General features: G+C 41.8%; 1 protein-coding gene across 1 annotated transcript in view; it reads right to left on the reverse strand.

The window, feature by feature from the left end:
* Trhde (thyrotropin releasing hormone degrading enzyme) overlaps window positions 1–18,883 on the reverse strand; it is a 377,936-nt gene extending 359,053 nt beyond the window's left edge. The window contains 2 exon segments of the mRNA XM_038315022.1: window positions 5,935–6,208; window positions 17,976–18,883. Of these exon segments, the coding sequence (XP_038170950.1) occupies window positions 5,935–6,208; window positions 17,976–18,883 (1,182 nt within the window).
* Window positions 18,884–21,909: the final 3,026 nt, after the last annotated feature.

Genomic DNA, 21,909 nt, shown 5'->3' on the forward strand with positions numbered 1-21,909 from the left:
AATAATAGTACTGACCACCATCATGAAACACAGCCTGAAGCTAAAAGCAAGAGCCACTCTTCTTTAAACCCTCAGATTCTATTGAAGTAGCACCCCAAGGCTTTTTCAAAGGATAAGTATCTTTCCAAAAATTTTAAAAAGCTGTCTCATGAAGTCTCTCTGTTAAACAATGAGTATATGAGGACTTTTATTCCACAAAGCCTCAACATAGACAAAGATTTATCCTAAAGACATCTATGGATCTAATGTTGTCTGAGAGAGTGGCTATAGCCCCCTGGCTTAAAAATCTTGATTTTTATTAAGTATACTTGCTTAACTGTAAAGTTACAGAGCCTGTGGAATCCAACTTTGCACATATAAGAATGGAGCTGAAGTTAGCCACTTGTAGACACAAACTATTTTGCATTTGGAAAAGAATTTCTTCAGAGGCAAAATTAAAAGGCTGAAGAATGAGTTCAAGTGCCAAGAAAACCACCCACAGGGAACAGCAATGAACCATGGCTAAGGAACTGGCAAGACTGACCAGTTGGATTTGAGAACTGCTACAGGCCATTGACTCTTGGATTGTCACATTACTTTCCATTCTGGAATACAGATGACTATCACAAACACATTCGAACTTCACCATTGCCTGTGGGTTGTGGGGCTGTGGAAGAAAGTCATTTACTTTCTTTATAACGGGTCTTCTGAGTGATTAGGAGATATGACCAAGAAACCAAAACTGAGTCACCTCGTCTGCCCCTGGTTTCCTCTGGCATGTAAGACGGCCGATCTCAAATGTCAGCGTGTGTTATTAACAGGCTGATTCCCATTAGAGAGTATATATTATATGTGGACTGAGTGAGTGTAAGCAGTTTGTGAACAGAGAACAGACAGTTAATTTTAAAACAAGGCCACAAATTCTTTGGCATTCTTTTTATTAAGATCTGGTGAGGATGTATTCTTCTGTTGAGTCTAGACTATTGTTGGTAACTAACATAAGGGAAAAAAAAACAATGTCATAGAAATAATAAAGTATGTCATCAGAAACAGTCCCAGAGAGCTATCTTATAACCCTTTAGGGCACTTACCTTTGGTGTTTATCCTTGTTAACTTTATGTCAACTTGAAACAGACTAGAGTCATCTGAGATAGGGGAACCCCAGTTAAAATCTCTCCATCAGAACAAACTATAAGCAAACCCATAGAACATTATTTTAATTGGGGATTTTTATGGAAAGGTCCAGCCTATTGCAAATGGTACCATCCCTGGGATGGTGGTCCTGGGTTCTGTGAGAAAGCAGGATATAAGGAGCAAACATGACGTGCAAGTCAGTAAGTAGTAGGCCACCATGACCTCTGCCTCAGTTCCTGCCTATGGCTTTCGTCCCACTTTGAGTTTCTGCCTTGGCTTCCCTCAATGGACTGCAACTAATACATAAGCAAAATAAACATAAAGGATACATAAGCCAAGTAAACCTCCCCAAGTTGCTTTGTTCATGGTGTTCCATCATAGTAATAAAAACCCTGACTAAGACAGTATTCTTCTAAACTACCATGTAAGAAAGCAAAGAAAGCAAATCTCCCTGGTGCTACCATATTTTAAGCAAGCCTGGGTCATGCAGACACTACACACAAATGCTATGGTGCACAGCTGATATCTCAGGAGACTAATAATAAACCACCAAACAAATACTATTCCAGGTAATTCTGACCCTGGTTGTAAGAGGCCAGTCATCACGTCACCCCTTCTGAGATGCAGACAACACCGAGCAGAGACAAGATACTTCCACTGCACGGTTCAATTCCATACCGCAGAGGCCCTAGACGTAATAATACACTGGATGCATCGTTCACATCCTTTTTAGAGTAGTTTGTTTTGCAAGAACAGGAACCAGAGAACAAAAGCAAGAGAAGTCATACTTTCAGTTTTGAAACAAGAAAACTAGAAAAGGAGGAGGCTAAGTAACGAACCAAGGTCACAGAAAAGCAAGGCACAAACTCGGAAGCAGATGTATCTGATGATAAAACCCCATCTGTAGTCATCCTACCATACCAGTCCCCATGCAGACTTTCCCACAGTCTCTTCCTGATAATATTTCCCCAACCAAGCACACTTTGTGCACAGCATCTGCTTCCCTGGGACCAAATCATCATTCAAGGTCTAACTAACTCCACTCTCCTCCATGAAACACATGCCTTCACGGCAATTGTTAGCAATTTCTCCGTCTTCTAGGGGTCTTGGGATTGTTTCCTCCAACTGGACAATTGATTAATACTAGTGACGCTAATTCATAACGGGTGGATCTGTTGTTTTCCTTGTGTGCAGTCCCTGATTGTCCTCCTGAGGTGTGTTCCTAGAGTACGGCCAAAATCTAATTTTACGCAGGACTGCAGCAGGTAACATAAAACCGTAAGATGAACTGAGCACAAAAGAATAAAGCAGATCTGGAGAATGTTGCCGTGAGAAGTAAAGGTCAAATGTAAACAAACTGGTCACCACCTAACTTCAGCCCACTGGCTTTCTTCAAGGCATAAATCACCACCTTGCACGTTACATGCGTGAATGATTATTTCCTTTCATTGGAATACTAGACCTCCAGAAGAAACAAAGCTTTGCCATTTGTGGCTATATTCCCAGAATCTATCCAGTATGTGTGGTAGCATCCAATCAACAAATGTCCGTTGAAAAAATAATGAATGAATGAGGAAATGTTACAGAATACAGATGTGAGTCACATGATATAAGATCTTGCTGTGGGATAACCGTGAATATACGTTGCTGCCATTGGTTGATGTTAAAAGTTCCTTTAGCCTATAGCAAGGCAGAATAGAGCTACATGGGAAAGTCAAGCACAATACAGGGAGAAAGACAGAGGAAAAATACAGGAGTGGATGGAGATACGAGTGTGCCGCCCAAAAAGAACAGACTGGTAAAGCCTTGTCCCCATGGCAATATATAGATTAATAGAAATGGGCTAATTTAGATGTGAAAGCTAGTTAGTAAAAAGCATGAACTATATAGGTCAAGCAGTCTGTAATTAAGGTTAAGCCTCTGAGTGATCATTTAGAAGCAGCTCCAGGACCGGGTAGGACAGAGAAACCTCCATTTACATTTTTGGGGTTCTTAGGAGAAGGCAGAAATTGGTTTATATGCAATCTGTCAATTTGTAAATATTAACACCATTTAAGAAAAAATGATAAGCCATTTAAGGGATGGATAAACTCAATGCATTTACAGATTAGGATGAAATACCTAATTTGCATTTGCAGCCCACCCCGTACCAGGGGTATCTTAGACTCTTCACCTCTGTAATTGTTTTGGATAGTGTTTTGCAGAGTATAGGCAGTTTGCAAAGCAGAGGACATGGTCAATGATGATGGCTCTAGTACTCACAGCTAGGGCACTGTGAGATTCAGCTCCTTATTATTAATACGCTACTCAAGCTCCTGCCTCAGAGCTCAAACACCATTGCTGCAACTTCTGCTCTAAAATGACCACCTGGACCTCACACGACAATCCCACAGCCACGACGCTGAAGCCGACTCTCTTCTCCTCCCATCTGCTAAGGGCTGAGAAATCCCATTCCCAGGTGCCCCCAGTAATAAAGGGGGAAGTCAGTGAGAAGAAAATAGATTGCACTTCAAAAGGGGTGACAGAGAAAGAGAGTGGTATTTCAACCTATGTTTCCACAGCTGATGAACAGGAGCTCCCAATGGCCATTCTGCTTTCCTTTTTTACTGACGTGGGGGTTTTTAGATTATACAGTCTGAAGTTTTCTTTCAGCTGACCTTTTGGTTTTCTTTACTACTGTGTTTTTTTAGCTTTTCCACACTAAAATTACTAAGCATAAATGATAAAATGCTTACTGATTACTTAGAGATCCCTAACAATAAAAAGTCACATCGAAAGAACTAGAGTGGTTTTACAAGCAGGTCGTAGCGGCAAGCATAATTACGCAGAGCTGAGGACACTTTCACGGTCCTTTAAAGAAAATACACCAGGCCCAAGCACTTCCAGTATACTTCATGCTAGCTGAGTCGCTGTAAATCAGCCATCAACTTTTGAAGACACAAAAGGAAATGAGATATCTTCATGTTCCTTTTCTATGTATGGTCCAGTGAGTGCAGACTTGAAATGTCCACAGAAGACATCGACGAGCATATGAGGAATTCAACATTTCAAATTATTGTAAGTACAGAGAGTAAAATAGCTGCTAGCCCTCTATACTCAGCATTTAGGGTATTACTTTAGTGATTACACAGATGAACTCACTCCGGAGTTTTTCAAGAATGACATTAATTTCATATGCAGTTTTTTTAAAAGCAGGTTCCATGGTGGCTTAAATTAAAATAAGTGAGAAAAAAGATCTTTTGCCAAAACTATTTTTCAAAATACATGTTATTATAGAGCTGTGGATCCCTACCGATTAAAAACATAACTTTTTAATCACTTATTTGATGTGGGAGGGTCTTCTGTTTTGTGTTGATTTCATTGGTTAATAAAGAAACTCCCTTGGCCATTTGATAGGCCAGCCCTTAGGTGGGTGGAGCAGACAGAACAGAATGCTGGGAGGAAGAGGGAAGTGAGGCAATTGCCATGCCTCTCCTCTCTGGGTCAGACGCCATGGAGCCAGCCACCAGGTCAGACATGCTGAATCTGTCCCGGTAAGCCACGATATCTTGTGCTGGCATACAGATTATTAGATATGGGTTAGTCAAGATCTGACAGTTAGCCAATAAGAGGCTAGAACTAATGGGCCAAGCAGTGTTTAAAAGAATACAATTTCCGTGTAATTATTTTGGGTAAAGCTAGCCAGTGGTTGGGAGCCTGGCGGCAGGAAGCGGCCCACAGCTCCTTCTACACTTATTCTGTTATGGGCAAGGAAAATGGAATTAGGAGCTATGTGGTGGGGAAGGTCACAAGATAAATTCCCTCAAAGGCATGCAGGTTAAGTGGTAAAAAGAGAGTCCCTGGGCACAGGAGAGAAAGGCCAAACCTTGGGGACAAACAAACAGATTCGACTTGTGATTTTTTACTCTTGGAAGGTTACTTAATCTATTTAAACCCCAATTACTCATGTGGGGAAAGGAGAACCATAATAGCCTTTATAATTAATATGAAATTTAAAATAGATGCTTAGTTATTGTGGAAGAAATTGAAATGACGAAGAAATTGCTCATTCACCATGGCTTAGCCTAGCATAATACAATGCAATAGAAAAGTGTCTAGAACACCTTAATGTCACTAAGGAGGATCATCAACGATAAGCCACTTGGTCTTTACCACGAAGTTAATGCAGACAATGCCTGCACTCCCTCACACTACCTAAGAAAAGTAGATGAAATAATTATACAATGAAGGGTGATATCTCTTCTATAAAGTATCTTGGATTTTGGAGTATACTAAGTATTATAAGTGCATATAAACTTATATTGTAAGTGTACAATAAAATGCATGGAAAGGATAAATAAAAAGTTGAAGTTAGGGCTCCCAGTGGAGAGGATATCAGGGAGCGAGTTCTGCTAGAGAGCTTCAATTCTATTCAATACGGTTTACTTCTCAGAGCTGGCTAATAGGTAAGTGGAGTTCATTGTATCATTTGGTACATCCTCTATACATTTGAAAAAAATTCATAATAGAAAGATGCACCAGGAACCAAGAAGCTTTTCAGAAAAGTCAAGTGCTGTTCTAGGCATGCCCACCAGGCTTGGGGTGGAGAGGAGGAAAGCCAGGGCCCATGAAAGCAGGGGACGGAGATGTTTGAAAGAATAGAAAATTGAGTGTAGCCGGAGAAAAGTTTCTGTCTCACTTTGAAACAAGGATTACGTTTAACCTCCCATAACTAAAGACTTTAGCTGTGTCAGCATTACAAGTGACGCCTGTGAACCTAGAAATCAGATTACTTTAGAGGGTACACAGTATCCCAAGCAACATTAGGCTGATAATACTTACGACAACCCCACTCTTGGTAGTAGTTTCTCGGTATGTGAAGTTGCAAATCGCCCAGGCCAAATAATACGTGGACATGAGAGGGGTCTGGGAAAAGTGGTCTGTTACCCATCCGTCTTCCTCGAACACAGACGTCTCCACCGGCATATTGGATAGAGACAAGTAGGTGGCTTGGTGCTTGATACTGATTTTGAAAGTGGCCTTGTAGATTGGCTCATCGAAACATGGGAACGCCTTCCTGGCATGTGTAGGTGAGAACTGAGTAACACCAAGGAATCTGGGGAGAAGAAGAAGGAGAAGAAAATGAAATGCTGATTGCATGTATTGCTTCAATTAAAGTAATGACTCTACTGCATACCTCAGATAGCATATTTTGGTAAATCTGAAAATACACATTTTTTTCTAAACTATGCTTATATCCATGAATAACATAAAAGTGTACAGTGCATGTATAGTATACTGCCCTGACAATAAGAGTTCTTCAGGGAAGTTTTTGTCTCGATTAAAGTAAACTCTCTAAACCCAGAGCAAAGCTCGCTGGATGAAACACTACACTCTACAGAGAAACAACTCATGGGCACATTGGCAAACACTGAGAAATAATGGCTCTTTTATTGTGCCTATCACGTTCTTCCTGAAGCTAGGGCATCGAGATAATGAGATGGAAATCCAAACATGGTCATTAAGTGGGGGGGAGGGGGCTCACAGACCTTCACTGGGAAATATCTATAGCCTCAAATTTGAAATCATGCAATCTACTTATGTTAAAATAAATGACTTTAATATCTATTAAATCTTGGTCTGAATTCTGACTCTCAAACATCCTTCAGCCACACCAACTTTGATAAATCTAAAACCTCCCTTAAATGAGAAACTACACAATTCTAATCCAAAAATTATTGAAAGCTCAGATGTAGGAAAGCAAGGGGGTCATAAAACCCCCAACATTATGAATAGCTGCAGCAGGCAAGCAAAGACCAGTCATGCCTGGTTCATAAGAGCTTTATCTTTTCTTAACACTATAATTGACATTTGTACTGCACAGTCCAGAGAGCCCTGATTCTTAGGAAAATGGCTCACTCTATACATGGCTTCATTTGTGTGTGTGTGTGTGCTTAAGTTATCCACAGTCAGCTGAGGTCCAGAAATATTTCTCTAGTGTGATGGAACTTGAAATGGTGAGGTGAGACCATATTTATACAGCTTTATTACAGCATAGTATTAGAGTGTTTTATTTTATTACTAGCTGTTAACCTCTTGGTATTTCTAACTTATAAATTAAATTTTAGCATATGCATGTACACACTGGAACAAATATTGTATATAGAGTGCTCAGGACTTCAGACATTCACTGAAGGTCTTAAAATGTGTTTCCCATATACGATGGGAACTACTATGATCACACACACACAAATATATAGGCTATCTGTACAATATATAAACTAAACATGCACATATATATCAAATACATATCTATATTTGATACATATACATACTTTCTGATAAATTTTGTTAAAACTAATCAGAAGAAGTTACTACACACCTTCATCGTCTATAGTTACAAATCAAGACACTCAAGTCGTTTAAGGACGCTCTCATAATTAAGAAATAATTTATAATAAAAGCTGACGTTTTCAGCTACAAAATCTTCTGTAAGACAAGTCAATATCAGACCCTTCAAAAGATACTAAAAAAATTCTCAAGTCATTACTTCAAAGGCTGCTTCATCTATGAGTAGCTCTCTTCCACCCCACTCTCTATTGTTCAGGGTATATGTGGCTAATATCACAGAATACACTTCCATAGAGGACTTCAGCCTGACTTCACAGTTATTCTTAGCCTAGGATACAGGAAGATGCTACCAATCACAAGTAGGCATGCATCTTGAATTTTGCTTTGCTATCCAATCTCTTTAGGTTGTGGTGTGTACCGGATCTTATTGGCTCTCTCTAGGTAAATGCGGTGTGACTATTTACACCACTTTTTTTTAAAGTATGGAGTTTATATTTATCACTAGGGCTCTAAATTTCAAAGTTTCATTTTTGAAATAAAGAAAAAAACGGCTTTTACAAATTGATTGTTCAGGCAGGGCAGAGAGTATCTTGGAGGCAGTTCTAGGCTCTTACATACCAGACCTGTTTAAGTCACTTAACTGCCTGAAATTACTTTTTTTCATTTGTAAAAAAAAATATTGTTTACTTGACCTTTCTCACAAAACTGCCAAGATGATAAAATATAATAATATGTTGTAAAGAAGTTTTACTAATAAATCTTCATAAAGGTGGAAGAAATATTAAAAATGAATTATACCACTCCTATAAATTTCTAAAATATAAAAGTATACCCAGTAAGGTTTGTCCAAAGACACACAAGCCTTTGGTCCAAAGCTCGGCATAGAACTCACATGTTCTTGATCCAAATAAAAGATAAATACATTGCAAAAGCAATAAAATTAATTTTTAGCAAAAACATGAACATGGTTTAACTCAACTCTAGGTAATAATGAATATTCTTTCCATTTTTATGGGAATCACGATATTCCTCTGGCTATTTTCTGCTGATAGCAATACAATTTTGCATAATGAAATGTCAGTACCTTTATGCCAAAATGCATGCACTTACAGATTTCTCTTCCTGCACCTTTGTATCACATAATGCATGAGAATCTTATCTTTCAATTTCTTAATTAAAAAAAAAACTACAGAGCTTGGTATTCCTCTCTCAGGACTATTTAAAAGATACCATGAATTGTACATATGAGGAAAAGAATTTCCTCTTAGCGTCCAAGTATCTGAGCCCTCCAGTTCCAGTCTTTGAACAAATAGAAGCTTCTTACTGTATTAGGTACTTGGATTATATTGAAAAAGGTACAGCAATTGTTCCTAAAATCTTAATAATCAAATTGCACATGTGTGCATGTGTGTGTGTGTGTGTGCGTGCACACACACACACAGAAACAACTGAAAACAGAAAACAGGAGGAAAACAGTTCTATAAGAGTTTATCATCAAAGCCATTATAATTAAAATGTGTTCATTTTTAAGTATAAAAAGAAAAGATGTCTTTGACATTAAGTAAATAAAGGGTAGAAATTTATTAGAGGTAAAGATCTAAATATGTCTGGGTCCATGAGAAGTTAATAAACTAAATATTTATGCATAGGAAATACATTGTACAGTGTCTTATTACCCTTTGTGGTAAATAAATCTGACAGGGAAGGTAGCAGTTTAATTCAGGACTGAAAAGAGCTATCAAGATCATCCAGTGACTTTTTCTGCAATTAACATTGTTAATGAATTCATACACACAGTTTATATCTATGCGAAGACGGCTACCATATATTCTGATAATGTCTAAATGAGGAAATACCAATTTCACAGTCTGGCACCTGAGAATGATTGCAATTGAATTTCAATTCATATTTAGAAAAATCAAAAGAGGTCCCTTGGTAAAGAAAAACAGCCAGACTGGATTATATTTAAAGTCTTTTCCAAGTTCAAGGTCTCATAACTAGACAATTAGAAATAAAATTTTCCTAGAATCTGGTGAGTTTCCTTTGAAAAAGCATTAAGTTACTCTAGCAATAAATAGATGTCTCGTGTTCTTCAATATATTCACTCCTCTTGATCAATTCAGTTTTAAGTGTTCTAAATTTGGGATAAAAAGATGAATATATATGCTTCTTTCCTATAAGGAGTTAAATAAATACAAGCTTAAAGATGTATCATTCCAGAAGCCACAACAAACAAGGAAAATGTATAAAGAAACTGAATTTGCCTAGGCGGGCTTCTCAACCTTGACATTATTGGCATTTTAGGCTGGATAATCATTCATCCATCCTGTGGGACGTGAAGCAGTCTGACTAGCCAGTGGAGCCAGCAGAATCTTTCCTCCCCAGTTCAAACCTCTCTCTGAACATTGTCGCTTTTCCTCTGGAGTCACGGTGCCTCAACTGGAAACCTATAGCCCAAATAACTCAAAGACTTTCTGAACAGGGAGCATAAGAATTGGTCTGAGAAGTTGGATGAAAGTTAAAAGATCACAAGTGAGTGGAGTGGGAACCAACTCTCTGGAACATAGAAAAGCCCTTCTGGAAAAATAGCTTATACACACATGTGAAGCTACTACACTGAAGCTGTTTTGCAGGTTCTGGTCCTATCCAGTTTCAGTCTCTCTCTCTCTCTCTCACCTCCCTTCACCCTGATAACTCTGTTCTCCAAAAATAGGACCAGGTTTAGGCTGATGCCCTCCACAGAGAGCAGTACCTGTAAGAGTTTAGAAACATAATTTCATCACCACTGCATATATTTTGTGATCATCTCCAGTTGAGAGAAAAAAAAGACTTCCTCCCTGTTTCCTGTTATTTAAAACATCAAAGAAGCTTCTAGAAAGAGTGGTTTAAAAAAGAAAATAATGATTTTGATGCCTGAGTTAATTTAAGGTGAGTTTGAGGTAGTGGCAGGATGCCAAGTATGAGAAACACAAGAAATTAATTAACAGATGAAACCAGTTTAAAGTACAGCATAAACAGAAGACACACAGACACATACACACATACACACATCACACACAAACAAAGATACGCACACACACAACACACATAAACACAAACATACACACACTCACACACATACATACACACACCTACACACCTCACGCACACAAACGCTCATGTGCAGAAAAACAGCAAAAAGAAATGCAAAACAGAAGATAACAGGGTCAAGTGTCTCATTGTCTATTTTCCTCCTGCTTTCTTTAAAAAATAAATAATGTCATCTTTTAAAGAATCTGCTTATTAGCATAAAAAATCCACTCTCCAAAGTGATATTCTGGAAGTGTCATTCCAAGAATGTCACTTTAGCATAACTAGAAAAAAATGTGAGCAACATGCATATATTTTAATTCTCTTCTACCTAAATCAAATTATTTGATTTTCCTAACAATTTGTCTGTTTGACATTTTGGTTGAGCTAAGAGGGAGGGCTGGAATCTCTATGTTGCCTCGGAAGGGTACAAAGAATTGATTTCCTCTTATTTCTGCGGAAGTTCACCAGGCATGTTCCTTGTGTCAAAGTCATTATGCTAACATTTAGCAGAAGTAATCCATTAACGTTGGCTGATATTGCCAACACATTACGGTCTGTGTGTGATATAAAATTTCTGCTCCATTATTTTCAGTTTGCCTTTTCAAAAAGGAAAACTATGCAGAGGAAGGAAGCATATGCATGACACGTAGCATGAAGACTGATTCATGCCTTTCAGTTGGAGTCCAGCAAAACACAAAGACCCTCCCATGTGGCAGGACATATTTCCCAGGTTTTCCTTTGGGCCTCGTCTATGCGCACAGTGAAAAAAGTAACTTTTAAACTTAATTCTATGGCCTTAGTACTGCTAATGCTGTTCCAGTCTCACAATAGCTCAAGGTCAGTCTTAAGTGCCACCAACCCAAAGAAGGTTCTAGACCTCCGACTGCAGTGGTGAGCTTGTTACAAGGTCCTAGAAGCCACACGCACTTTTAAAGTCCACCAAGTGACAAGGTCATAGAAGTTACACACACACCATTTCAAGTTTAGGTTGTTAATCAAAATGCAAATTGTTACTCAATGACAAAACATTTTAAGCCAAAATGGGTCTTTGTTTAGACTGTGTGTTTTTATGTACTTCAATGAGTCATTAAACCTCTGCCATTTCAGAGGAGAAGTACTCCTGCTGAATATTCAACGCTCGAAGCAAGTGTGTAGTCTATTTTTTAAATAACCATTTCAGTAAACTAAAAACATAATGCAATAATGCCAGCAATATGTATGTAGGAAGTGGTGCATATGTGAATAATCGTGTTATAAAAACAAAGCAGAATACTCACAATTGCTTTTCATTTACGTAGCACTAAATACTCTTATCAAAAGTGTGTACTGAGTAATGGATCACCCTTGATAAAGAGTACTATAATGCACTAAAATTACTTTCCCAGGCCATAATAATAGATTTTTTTATAAGAATAAATAAAGTTAGTGTCTGAGATTCATTTGTTTTAGATTGGAAACAGGCAAAGCATTATGTGAGTATTATAAAGCACTACTATTGTCAAAATCCACATGATGTGTTGGAAGCAATCTGTAAGGCTAAGTGAGACCCATTCCTTGGAAGCATAGCATTTTTTCTGCCTGCTGTAAGGGCACCGTAAGGAGCCTTCTGTGCTTGGTGGCTGCTGGCGGGCTGTAGCGCCATAATAAAAGCACTTTGCTTTTCTTCTGTTGAGTAACCTTTTTCTCCCTCAATCTTCTCTAGTTCATAACATTTGATCTCGGCCTGAGTTTCTGTGGTTGGGAAACACCACAGCTTTTCTTGATTCTTTTCTCTCATGGTGGCAAGGCTTTGCTGCTTCTTTCTCTTGCTTCCTTGAGCTCTGCTTGGGGAGCAGAACAAGCAGCGGCCAGAGGAAGGAGCGCTGTGACAGTTCCTTTACTGTGACCTTTCCCCCAATACCCACAGAATGAAAAAACCACCAGAGCAGAAGCATCAGTTGTAGACCACCTTATACCAACCTGCATAGCAGATCACCAGTCACGAAAAGGGTTCAAGAACATTTAATAGCCACGGGAGTTCTTACAAACTATCAGACATGATTCTCATTGTCCATGAAGTCATCACAACAGCCCTATAAAACAGTGTCATTATCCCTGTTTTCCAGAGGGGGGGATCCCAAACAAGAAACAGTGGGAAACTGACCAAGATCACCAAAGCAGTCAGTAGCAGAATTAAGACACAGAGTCAAGTAAGAAAGTTAAAGAGTCCCTACTTGAGGAGAATAACCACACTAAATATTCATACAAGCATCCATACATACATACATCCATACATACATGCATACATACATACTTCTCTCTCTCCAGCAGAAGAACGAAATATAACAATAATAATGCAAAGAAAAAGGTAACTAATAGTATTTTTAACTTCTTCTGATTGGTGCTCACTTATTTATTTATTCATTCATTCGCTTTTCATGAGAAAAGTTCTATATTACTACAGTAAAACATTATCATGGATATATATGTGCACAGAGAGGACTCATTTGCACCTTTCCTGCACGCTGAGAACAGAGGGCCCTGTAAGTCAGGACTTCCCAGGCATGCCTAGAGAAGGGGAGAGCAAGAAGCCTGGACCCTGTACCCAACCCAGGCCCTTTCAACGCCCTTCCATCATCTATCTGTGCTGGTTCAGGAATCTTCTAAGACTGTCTGGAATAGCAAGAAGGGTGATTTTCACTCATTTATGCCTAGCAAAAGTCTGTCTGCGGGAGGGAGCATCTACTCTCCAGAGATGAAAAGATGGAAGAGAGCTCTGAAGAACTAACAAAAAAATAAAATAAAAGTGGGCATTGCTGTAGATCTGGAAATATTAAAGAACATATAAGAAATCAAAGGACTAGTAACTATATAATAGTGGCAAGAGAATATCAGTAATGGTTATATTGATAGCAATGAGGATAATTGTTGCTGGGGGTGGCATAAACACAGGGACAAGGAGGAATGGCCTTCTTTACAGACTGTGGGGCATTTATGTTTAAAAGTGAGTATTTGTTCATTACTGTTTTGCATTATCCTTTGAAACCATCCTGGAAGTGGTGAGCCCTGTTCTTATATCCATATTGATAAACCTCAGTAAAACTAGAACGTTGTGTGTACCATTGCCTCAAGCCCATCCACATATACATTAGGAAAAGTTAGCTTAAGGAAACAATACATCGTACAAACCTAGTATATACTGGGAAAGTCAATAACGGATTCCTTTTCATTTGAGAGGCATCCATAGCCAATGGGATCTGTCCCAAGTTGTATTGAATCCATAATGACACACTCCAATTAATTTAACCTTTTCAAAAGAACTTGGTAACCTCTCGCTGATCAAACGAGATGGCAATATAAGACAATAAAAAATTGAAAGTAAATGCCACAAGATGAGCACCAGTCATGAGAATTTTTCTGCTAGAATGAATCATTATTTAATGACCAGGACTTTTTTTTATTATTGTTGTTGCCTAAAGGACAGTACTTTGAATGATGACCAAAACCCAGTACTGGACTCACTTTAACCAAATGGCTATGTGTGTTTGATAGGAAAACATTGAGCCAAATCTATTAAGAAAGTATATAAAAGTAGTTTCTCAGCAAATAAATAAATATTCTCTGGATTTTTCAGCTTACAGCCTTCTAGAGAGGGAGAAAGGGTCATATATACTTCCATTTATTCACGTGAAACTCACTAAAGTAAGTGGGAGAAGTGAGGCTTCTTCAACATCAAAATAATGTCCTGGGATTTCTGGCATTTACTAATGTCATAATTGATTATTAATTAAAAAACTGCAAAGCATCAAACCAGGTACAGTACAACCACAAAGGAGTGTATGCCACCAAGAAAGAAAACCCATCATAGTTCACAGATTTTGGCAAAAAGAACGGCCCCCGATTCCCTTTGATTACCACAGGAGTTATTTTCTCATCTTTTCAGAGATCATGACTTCTCTCGGAACAATCCTTTATAGGAAAAAGAATGTCTGTTTTTATTCCGTCTTCTGTCACTTTGGCATGTTACAGACCCAATCAAAGTTTGTCAAAGAAAAATAGTCTCCTTCTCAAAAGTTAATAAAATGTTCATTTACTTTGGGTAAATTTCCGCCTTCAATCCGACCATCTGGATCTAAATTAAGGTACCCTACTTTGAACATGGGTGTGCACGCCATCTGGCTACCCAAAAGCAGCAATTACTTCAGGTAAATGAACATTTCACCTAATTCTAAGCAAGTGTGTTCTCTTATAGGAGACAATGACATAAATACACACCCCTTTTATCTGCATGCTGCAAATCTACTTGGAAAAGAGTAAGTATATGTTCTGACTAAAGGTGATAATTTATTATATGTGTGAAAACACCTTAATTTTAGGGTAACTTACTATTTTTCAGTATTCAACAAGTGACAGGCTTTCTCCTACTGAGTTTGTAAGTAAGAATGGAAGATATACCTGTGATTAAGGAATCTTGGGTTTCATTCAGAAGTCTGTCTACTGTGTGGGTAACTCAGTCTTCCCTGTAGGACAGACTGGAGCGCTTTCCAACAGGTAGTGGAGGATAAAAATTTTCCGGGTCAAAGGTACACAGCACAGCACACAGGCTAATCCTCCCTCGCCGAAGATCTTTCTTACAGCTGGGTCAGACTCATCACTTAGGCGTGTAAGGCGGGAGGACCAGGAGCTGCAAGCTAGTCTTGCTTTTGTCTTGAGACTCTTCCTTAAGAAAACCAATGGGAAGGAAATTCCTTCTCCTGAGTCTCTAAGAAAGGAGGCAACAAATAAGACTGATCAGATAGTTATGGGTTACTGCTTCCACCAGGCTAAGCAAAGTAAGGGAGCTGTGGGGTGGTTCTCCTAAGTGTAACTCCTGTTGGCAGATTAAGTGTTTTCATTACAGAAATTATCCTATCATTAAATGGGCAAAACTGATGATTAACTAAAGATCAAGATATGGAATCATTAATCAAATGAAAATTCTAAGTTTGCATCTGTGTCCTTTTAGAAACTGGGCTTTTTAATGCCAATTTACATTGAATTTTTTTTTAGTACAAAATCATTATCAATAAAAGGCCAACCTTGGCTGAGTTCCTAATATTGGTCAGCTTTAAATCCTCTAGTTAGTTATAGTAACAAGAACAACAAAAACTAATGTATGGAATGTTGGTATACTTATGAAATTATTAAATTACTTTTGCCTTATCTACTCCAGACATAAATAACAGAAAATTATAATATTCACTTTGCTGTTGGAGGTGGAATGCAAAAACTTTCTCTAAGATCGTATCTAGAAATCAATCCATCCTGGGATTTCCCGAACATTGAATCCCTCATTTCTATTGAAAAACATGTGCGCATCAGGTTAAACTTCCAACCAAAGTATTTACAGCTCCGAGAGAAACTGAAGGAGGAAGTCTGAATACAAACATGGGCTGTGGGTACAAGAAATCCGGTGCAGGGCAAGTGGAAACATCTGGTCTTTTTTGGAGTCCTCTTAATTTGAAAGCACTGACCAAAACAAGCCGAGTTCTGCCAAATACATCTTGGCATGGCTTAAGAAAAAAAATACAGATTTTGAGAGGGGCAATTTTTTCACCACAGTAAGATGCGGTCGTGAGGCTACGACATGATGAGCATGTTTCCAAACATAACATGCAACATCTGCCCTCCATGCCTTTATTGCATATTTCATATCATTGTGGGCTTAGACATATTTTTAATCTGGAATCTGCTCTAGAGGACGTGGTGGTGAAGGGTCTGAACTATCCATGCCAGATCTTGGGTGTTAGAAAGTGAACAATTTATGTACTGACTTATAGGAAGTTGTACCCATCACACGACTGCTAACACGTGGAATACTCTATGTGGGGTTACTTCACAGCAGTCTATAAATGATAAAACTTTTGTGCACTTCCACACTGCAAGGAAAGTTTCCCAGCCTCTCCCACCTTAACTCTTTCTGAGAGTTCTCAAGCACCTTGGTTCAGGGCTGGGCAAACCAAAGTTCAAGTTCCGGTTCTCTGATGACAGCCTGTTTGACCTCAGGTGCCCTGTGCTGCTCTGAGTCCCGGTGTCCCCCGATGTTAGGAGACTCACTGGGGGAAAGAAGAGGCTCTGCCTCATTGCTTACTAATGATGGGTCTACCTAGAGGTAATGATTTCATTTATTAGTTCCCTCTGATTGTTCATCTGCCCTATAGTCATTTAATTAATTGAAGTTATTTTAAACACAGTGAAAACAGGAGCCATTCATACATTCATTCAACAGGATATGCGAAAGCTGACTACCACAAGACACTCATTTGAACTTTGGAGTACTATATATGGCAGGCCTGACCTTGGGTGAAGTGCTTTTCAAGGCCATTTTGATCAATCCTATAACGGAGAGTGGGACTATTATTATCGCCAAGTTGGGACTTAAAATGGGAGCTCTGGGGCCGAATTACCTGGGTCTCATTTTGTGATCTAAGTCAAACTACGCCTTTGCTAAGCCTGTGTTTTTCCACCTGTAACACAGAGAGTGGAGACAGTGGCATGCACCCCGTAAGGATCTCATGAAATGGTTCACCGGGAGAGCCTGGTGCAGCTGTCAATCATGGCCAAGCACCGTCAACTTAGATTCTTTCCCCAAACTTTCGCCACAGCTATTAGAACTATGAAGATCTGGACACAGAAGCTGTTGGTTCTAGAGAAAGCCCCCTGCCTCCCAAAAGCTAAGAAAATGTAACCCAGATCTAAAGTTAGCAAAGGCACTGGAGACCGGCTGCTGGCTTTCCCTCCCTTCTGGGTGTAGTCATTTCCATTGGCAGCAGCTGAGGAACCAAATGGAGGCAGGAGCCCCTGGGGACACCACAGTGCCTTAGAGGTCCCTCTCTCTGATTTTGACCATGACAACTGAAGTTCTACATTCCAGCCCCAGTCCTGCCTTTCCCTCGAACTTCTCTTTGTGATCAAATCTCAACTTTCAATTTGGAAAAACTTTACAAAGCCAAAACTTAGGCTATGTTCTGAGTCTTCCAAGGGTACCGAGGTACTATTCATAACCAAGGCAGGTGCACAAGGGGAGGGGGCGTGTCTGCAGTGACCTGATAGCTGGGTTGAGCTGCTACCTGCTCGAAGTTGTTTTTTTTTGTTGTTGTTGTTGTTGTTGTTGTTTGTTTGCTTTTGGTGGTAGTGGTGGTGGTTTTTTGATTTGTTTTGTTTTGTTAGCTTGTCATTTAGATAACCAGTTAGGAGGTGCGAGGTTCGAACTAGAGGAAGGGGCAGCAATCATCACTTTTTCGGTATCGCTCAGTTTGTGGACTTGGCAACAGACCCCTATGGTTCCAAAGGACCATCCCATCTAACCTTGGCTCCCTTCCCCCAACCCCGGGGTTTCTGGTTATTGGAAGCCAACGGAGACCCCAGGTCGCCTGCGCTCGCTCAGCAGTGCAAGCCGCCCGGCGGGGTGGGGCAGCGCGGGGCACCGCCTCCCTCCATACCTTCTCTCCCCGTGGAGCACGTAGGAGCTGCGGAAGAAGCCTAGGAGCTCATTCTCTATCAGGGCATTGTAGATAATCTTTAGGTTGTAATTCCTCTGCGCGTCCAGGGTTCTATTCAGCACCACCACCAGGACCTGGGTTTGTGGGTAAAGGAAAAAGCCTGCTACCGGGACAGCCCCGAAAGCCCGGTCCTCCGCTACTTGCACCTTCTCCACCGCTACCCGGGAGGCGTGCAGCACAACGTAGCGGGTGGCGTTCAGGCACGCGATCTCCACGTTGACCTCCCCGGAGAAGGTGAAGTTCTCCATGAAGGCGGTGAGCATCAAATTGTAGTGCAGTGGTTTGAGGTGGCCGGATAGGCGCAACTGTGTCCAAGGCTGCCACTGCTCTGACTCTTCCTCCGACGGCGGCAGGGCAGACGGGGTCCCTGGGGTGTCCACCTCGCCGGTCTCGCGCTGCGAGGATTCCCCATCAGAGTGGTGGTTGTGCCGGGCGGATCCTGGGTGGCTGCCGTTGCCGCCGCCGCGCTCGGGGAAACCCCCGGGGCCACCGTCGGAGCCCGGCAAAGCCGCGCTGGCTCCACACTCGTCGAAGCGCAGGCTGAGCAGTACCGCCAGCATGGTGACCGCCAGCAGTGCAACGACGGACACGGCAAAGGCCAGCACAAGACGCTTGTGTACCGCGATGTGGCGCTCCGTGGTGCGGGGTCTCACTCCCACCGAGTCAGCCCACGGGTCCGAGAGCCCCCTGCCGCTTGCCCGGAGCGCGGCGTCGTCTTCTCCCATGGTAGCTGCAAAGGGTGAGCTGCTCTTCTCGGCCCCCTCCTCCTCCTTCTTCTTCCTCTTCTTTTTCTTCTTCTTCTTTTTCTTCTCCTCCTCTTGCTCCCCCCTCTCGCCGTCCAGGGCCATCATCACACCGCCTCCTCCTCTTCCCCCGCCCCCTCCGACACCCCCAGCGGGCGGGCTACCCAGGCCACCGCCAGCGCAGTCATCTGAGAGCGCACGCGGGCGGAGGGCGCAACGCTGGCTGGGACCCTAGGGAGGCCAGCCCGGGTTCTCTAGAGACAAGCTCTGGTGGCTGGCGACGGCCGCGACGACCCCCAACTGCCCCGCCTCTCTCAGGACACCAGCTGCGAATCGCGGGGCAACCAGCTCTGGGACGCCCCCAACTTGGGGAGCTTGTCGCTCGCAGGGTGCGCGCTACTCGTCGGGCTGGTACCGGGCGCCCGGGCACAGGCTGCCCCCGCCCCTGTGCGCCTGCGGCTCGTGCGTCCTACCGGGCGCCGCACTCTCCCAGGCTGGTTGCGGCAGCTCTCGCACAGGTCCGCGGTCCGGAGGACAGAGAATCTTAGGGAGAGCGACCGAGCAGGCAGGCAAGTTAGGGTTTCGCCCAGCTCCGGGTACTCCGGCAGTGTTCGGTCTTCTGGGTGGGATGTGCTCGCAAAGACAGTTGCGGCTGTTGCAGCCCGGGAGGAGCCTGAGCCTTCCACCCCGCAGCGGGAGAAGAAAGGATGGAACTGAGGACCGAGGGAAAGACTGGAGTGAGCCAGCTGGAGGAAGTCCCACGGCCGCGGAGCATCCGTCCTGGAGAAGCCTTCTCCACCCTGGACACTTTAAGCGGTGGCGGCGGTAAAAGGCGTGAGGTTGCAGACTGCACAGAGAGCCCCCCGCGTTCCGATATTCCTGTGCCCTCTGGAGAAGACAAGTGAAGAAGTGTCCCGCCGGGGCATCCACTTCAGGTAGATAAAGGTCTCAGCTGCGTCCCCGGGGGGGGGGGGTGGGGGGGGTGGGGGGGTGAGAACCGAAGTGCGTGTGTGCCGGCGCTTGTGCATGTGTGCGCGCGTGTGTGCGCGCGTGTACGTGTATGTGTGTGTACACGGGTTCCGGGTCTAGATTACCAAGGCTACTCCAGCTGCATTCAGGGATTGAAACTCCCTGAGAAAGGAGAGAGTGAGTGAGGGAACGAACAAGCGAGAAGGCTGGGAAAGCGGGAGGGAGGGGGAAGGTTGAGCGGCAGAGGCAGGCGCTGGGAGATTAGAGAGCTTTTCTCCGCTCTGTCACACCAGACACCCACAGCCACAGACAGGGCTGCTGAGCTGCCTGCAAGAGTACATTGTAAATCTTCAGTGCAACAAGCCCGGCAGTCACCCCTCTTCCGACTCCTTAGCCCCACAGCGGCTCCCCGGAGGTACCGCTGGAGCCTTGGGCTATTAGCATCAAGAGCCTGCTGGAGAGACTAGGCAGTGTCAGATCACACATCAAGCTCGCCAAAGGATTTGGGGGATTGTATGTAAATTGAAATAAATTCTCCAAAGCCTGACTGCATCTATTATAATGTGTAGTGTGGCCAGGTGTGCAGTACTGCCATAATGGCTAGCAATGAAAAGTCCTACATAAGTAAAAGACCAAAGAAAGGATACAGCGTCCCCGTGCAATACATTTTATTTTTAGATTGGGAAAGGGATTAAAAAAATAATAATGCCTACAATACAACATTCAAAAAACAAGTGTAAGGAAAACTGGGGGTGAAGGCTCCATGCCTGGATTTTACTAGAACAATGGATACATGTATTTCCATGATGGGTCAGTTTGTCACTTCACCTCGCCACGATTACTTTTTGCAACTCCCCTGTATTGCCGTGAAAATTGTTTAAACTTCATTGAGGCAGTTATGAATCCCGGTGTGTACTGACAGCAAGCATTATCATCAAAGTTTGTAGCTTGCTGACTGGCTTCAGACTCTCATGAGTTTGTTGGAGTTCTGGATTATAGTGGAGAAGTGTGCTATGCAAACTTCAAAATGTGTCTAAAAAGTTGTAACATGAACAGTGCTCAGAAGACCACCACCTCGAAGGTGACAGAGTTAGTCCTCTCTGATTTTTAACCAAGTATGTGGCTCACTCAATAGAAAATGAAGAAATTCCTCTTTACATGTTTCTTTTGTCTCTTTAAACCCATTATTTTACACACACATATACATACATATATATATATAGAGAGAGAGAGACAGAGAGAGAGAGAGAGAGAGAGAGAGAGAGCCCAATTATACAACCATGAACTTTAATCTGGCAGCCACAGAGAGCACAGCCTTACTTGAGGAAGCGCTTTTCCCTCTATCCCTAGATGGAGTGCTTGCTGAATACTCCTGTATTCTAAGTGTCCACTTGCATCATCATAACTGAGGATGGAAACAGGTGCCAGGGTGGGTATTTTTAAGCATGTTGTATGTGGGCCGTCAGTAACAGACCAAGGGAAATGCCACATTCTGTTCCAGTTTCTTTTTTCTGCTGTTTCTAAGCATCTTTGTTCTTGCTTTTTTTTTTTTTCATTTGTATCTGGCTATTGTGCAGTTTAGGAGTTGGGGCTTTAGGGGTTAGATTGTTTCCCCAGGAGTAGGAAATACAGTTTAGCAAGCCAAAAAAGCACCTGACCCTCAAAGAGGTCACCATATTCCTCTGCCCTTCAGGAATCTAATCTAGTCATTCAGGATTACCTACCTAAGGGACATAGATTACAAGCAGTTTCTAGAATGTTCCCTGGGAGTCTAAGAACCACTGCCTCAGAAAGAGTCAACTGTCCAAGTGGTCTCCCTAATATGATGTTAGTCGTGAATACTCCAAGAAGATTTTTACTATTCATGAACTTTATCAATGTCTATGTACTTGTGAAAAATTACTGCAAGGTAACTCTCAAACACTTTGCAATTAAAAGAAATTGCTTACCAATCAGAAAAAGTTTCTCCTGACTGATTAAATTAGCAAATGGATTGTTTCTGAGATACAAGTGAAGCAAATTCAAGTTTATTAACATACAGTGGGCACAACTTATTAGCTCATTGATTCCTGTTTAATGTAGTTTTTTTTACTCAATAAACTCGGTATCAAAGATCGAACAAATAAATATTTCTTCCTCATTTGTTAAAGCAATGGTAATTG

The sequence above is a fragment of the Arvicola amphibius genome, chromosome 17, assembly GCF_903992535.2.
Source record: "Arvicola amphibius chromosome 17, mArvAmp1.2, whole genome shotgun sequence".
In the NCBI taxonomy this organism is placed as follows: Eukaryota; Metazoa; Chordata; class Mammalia; order Rodentia; family Cricetidae; genus Arvicola; species Arvicola amphibius.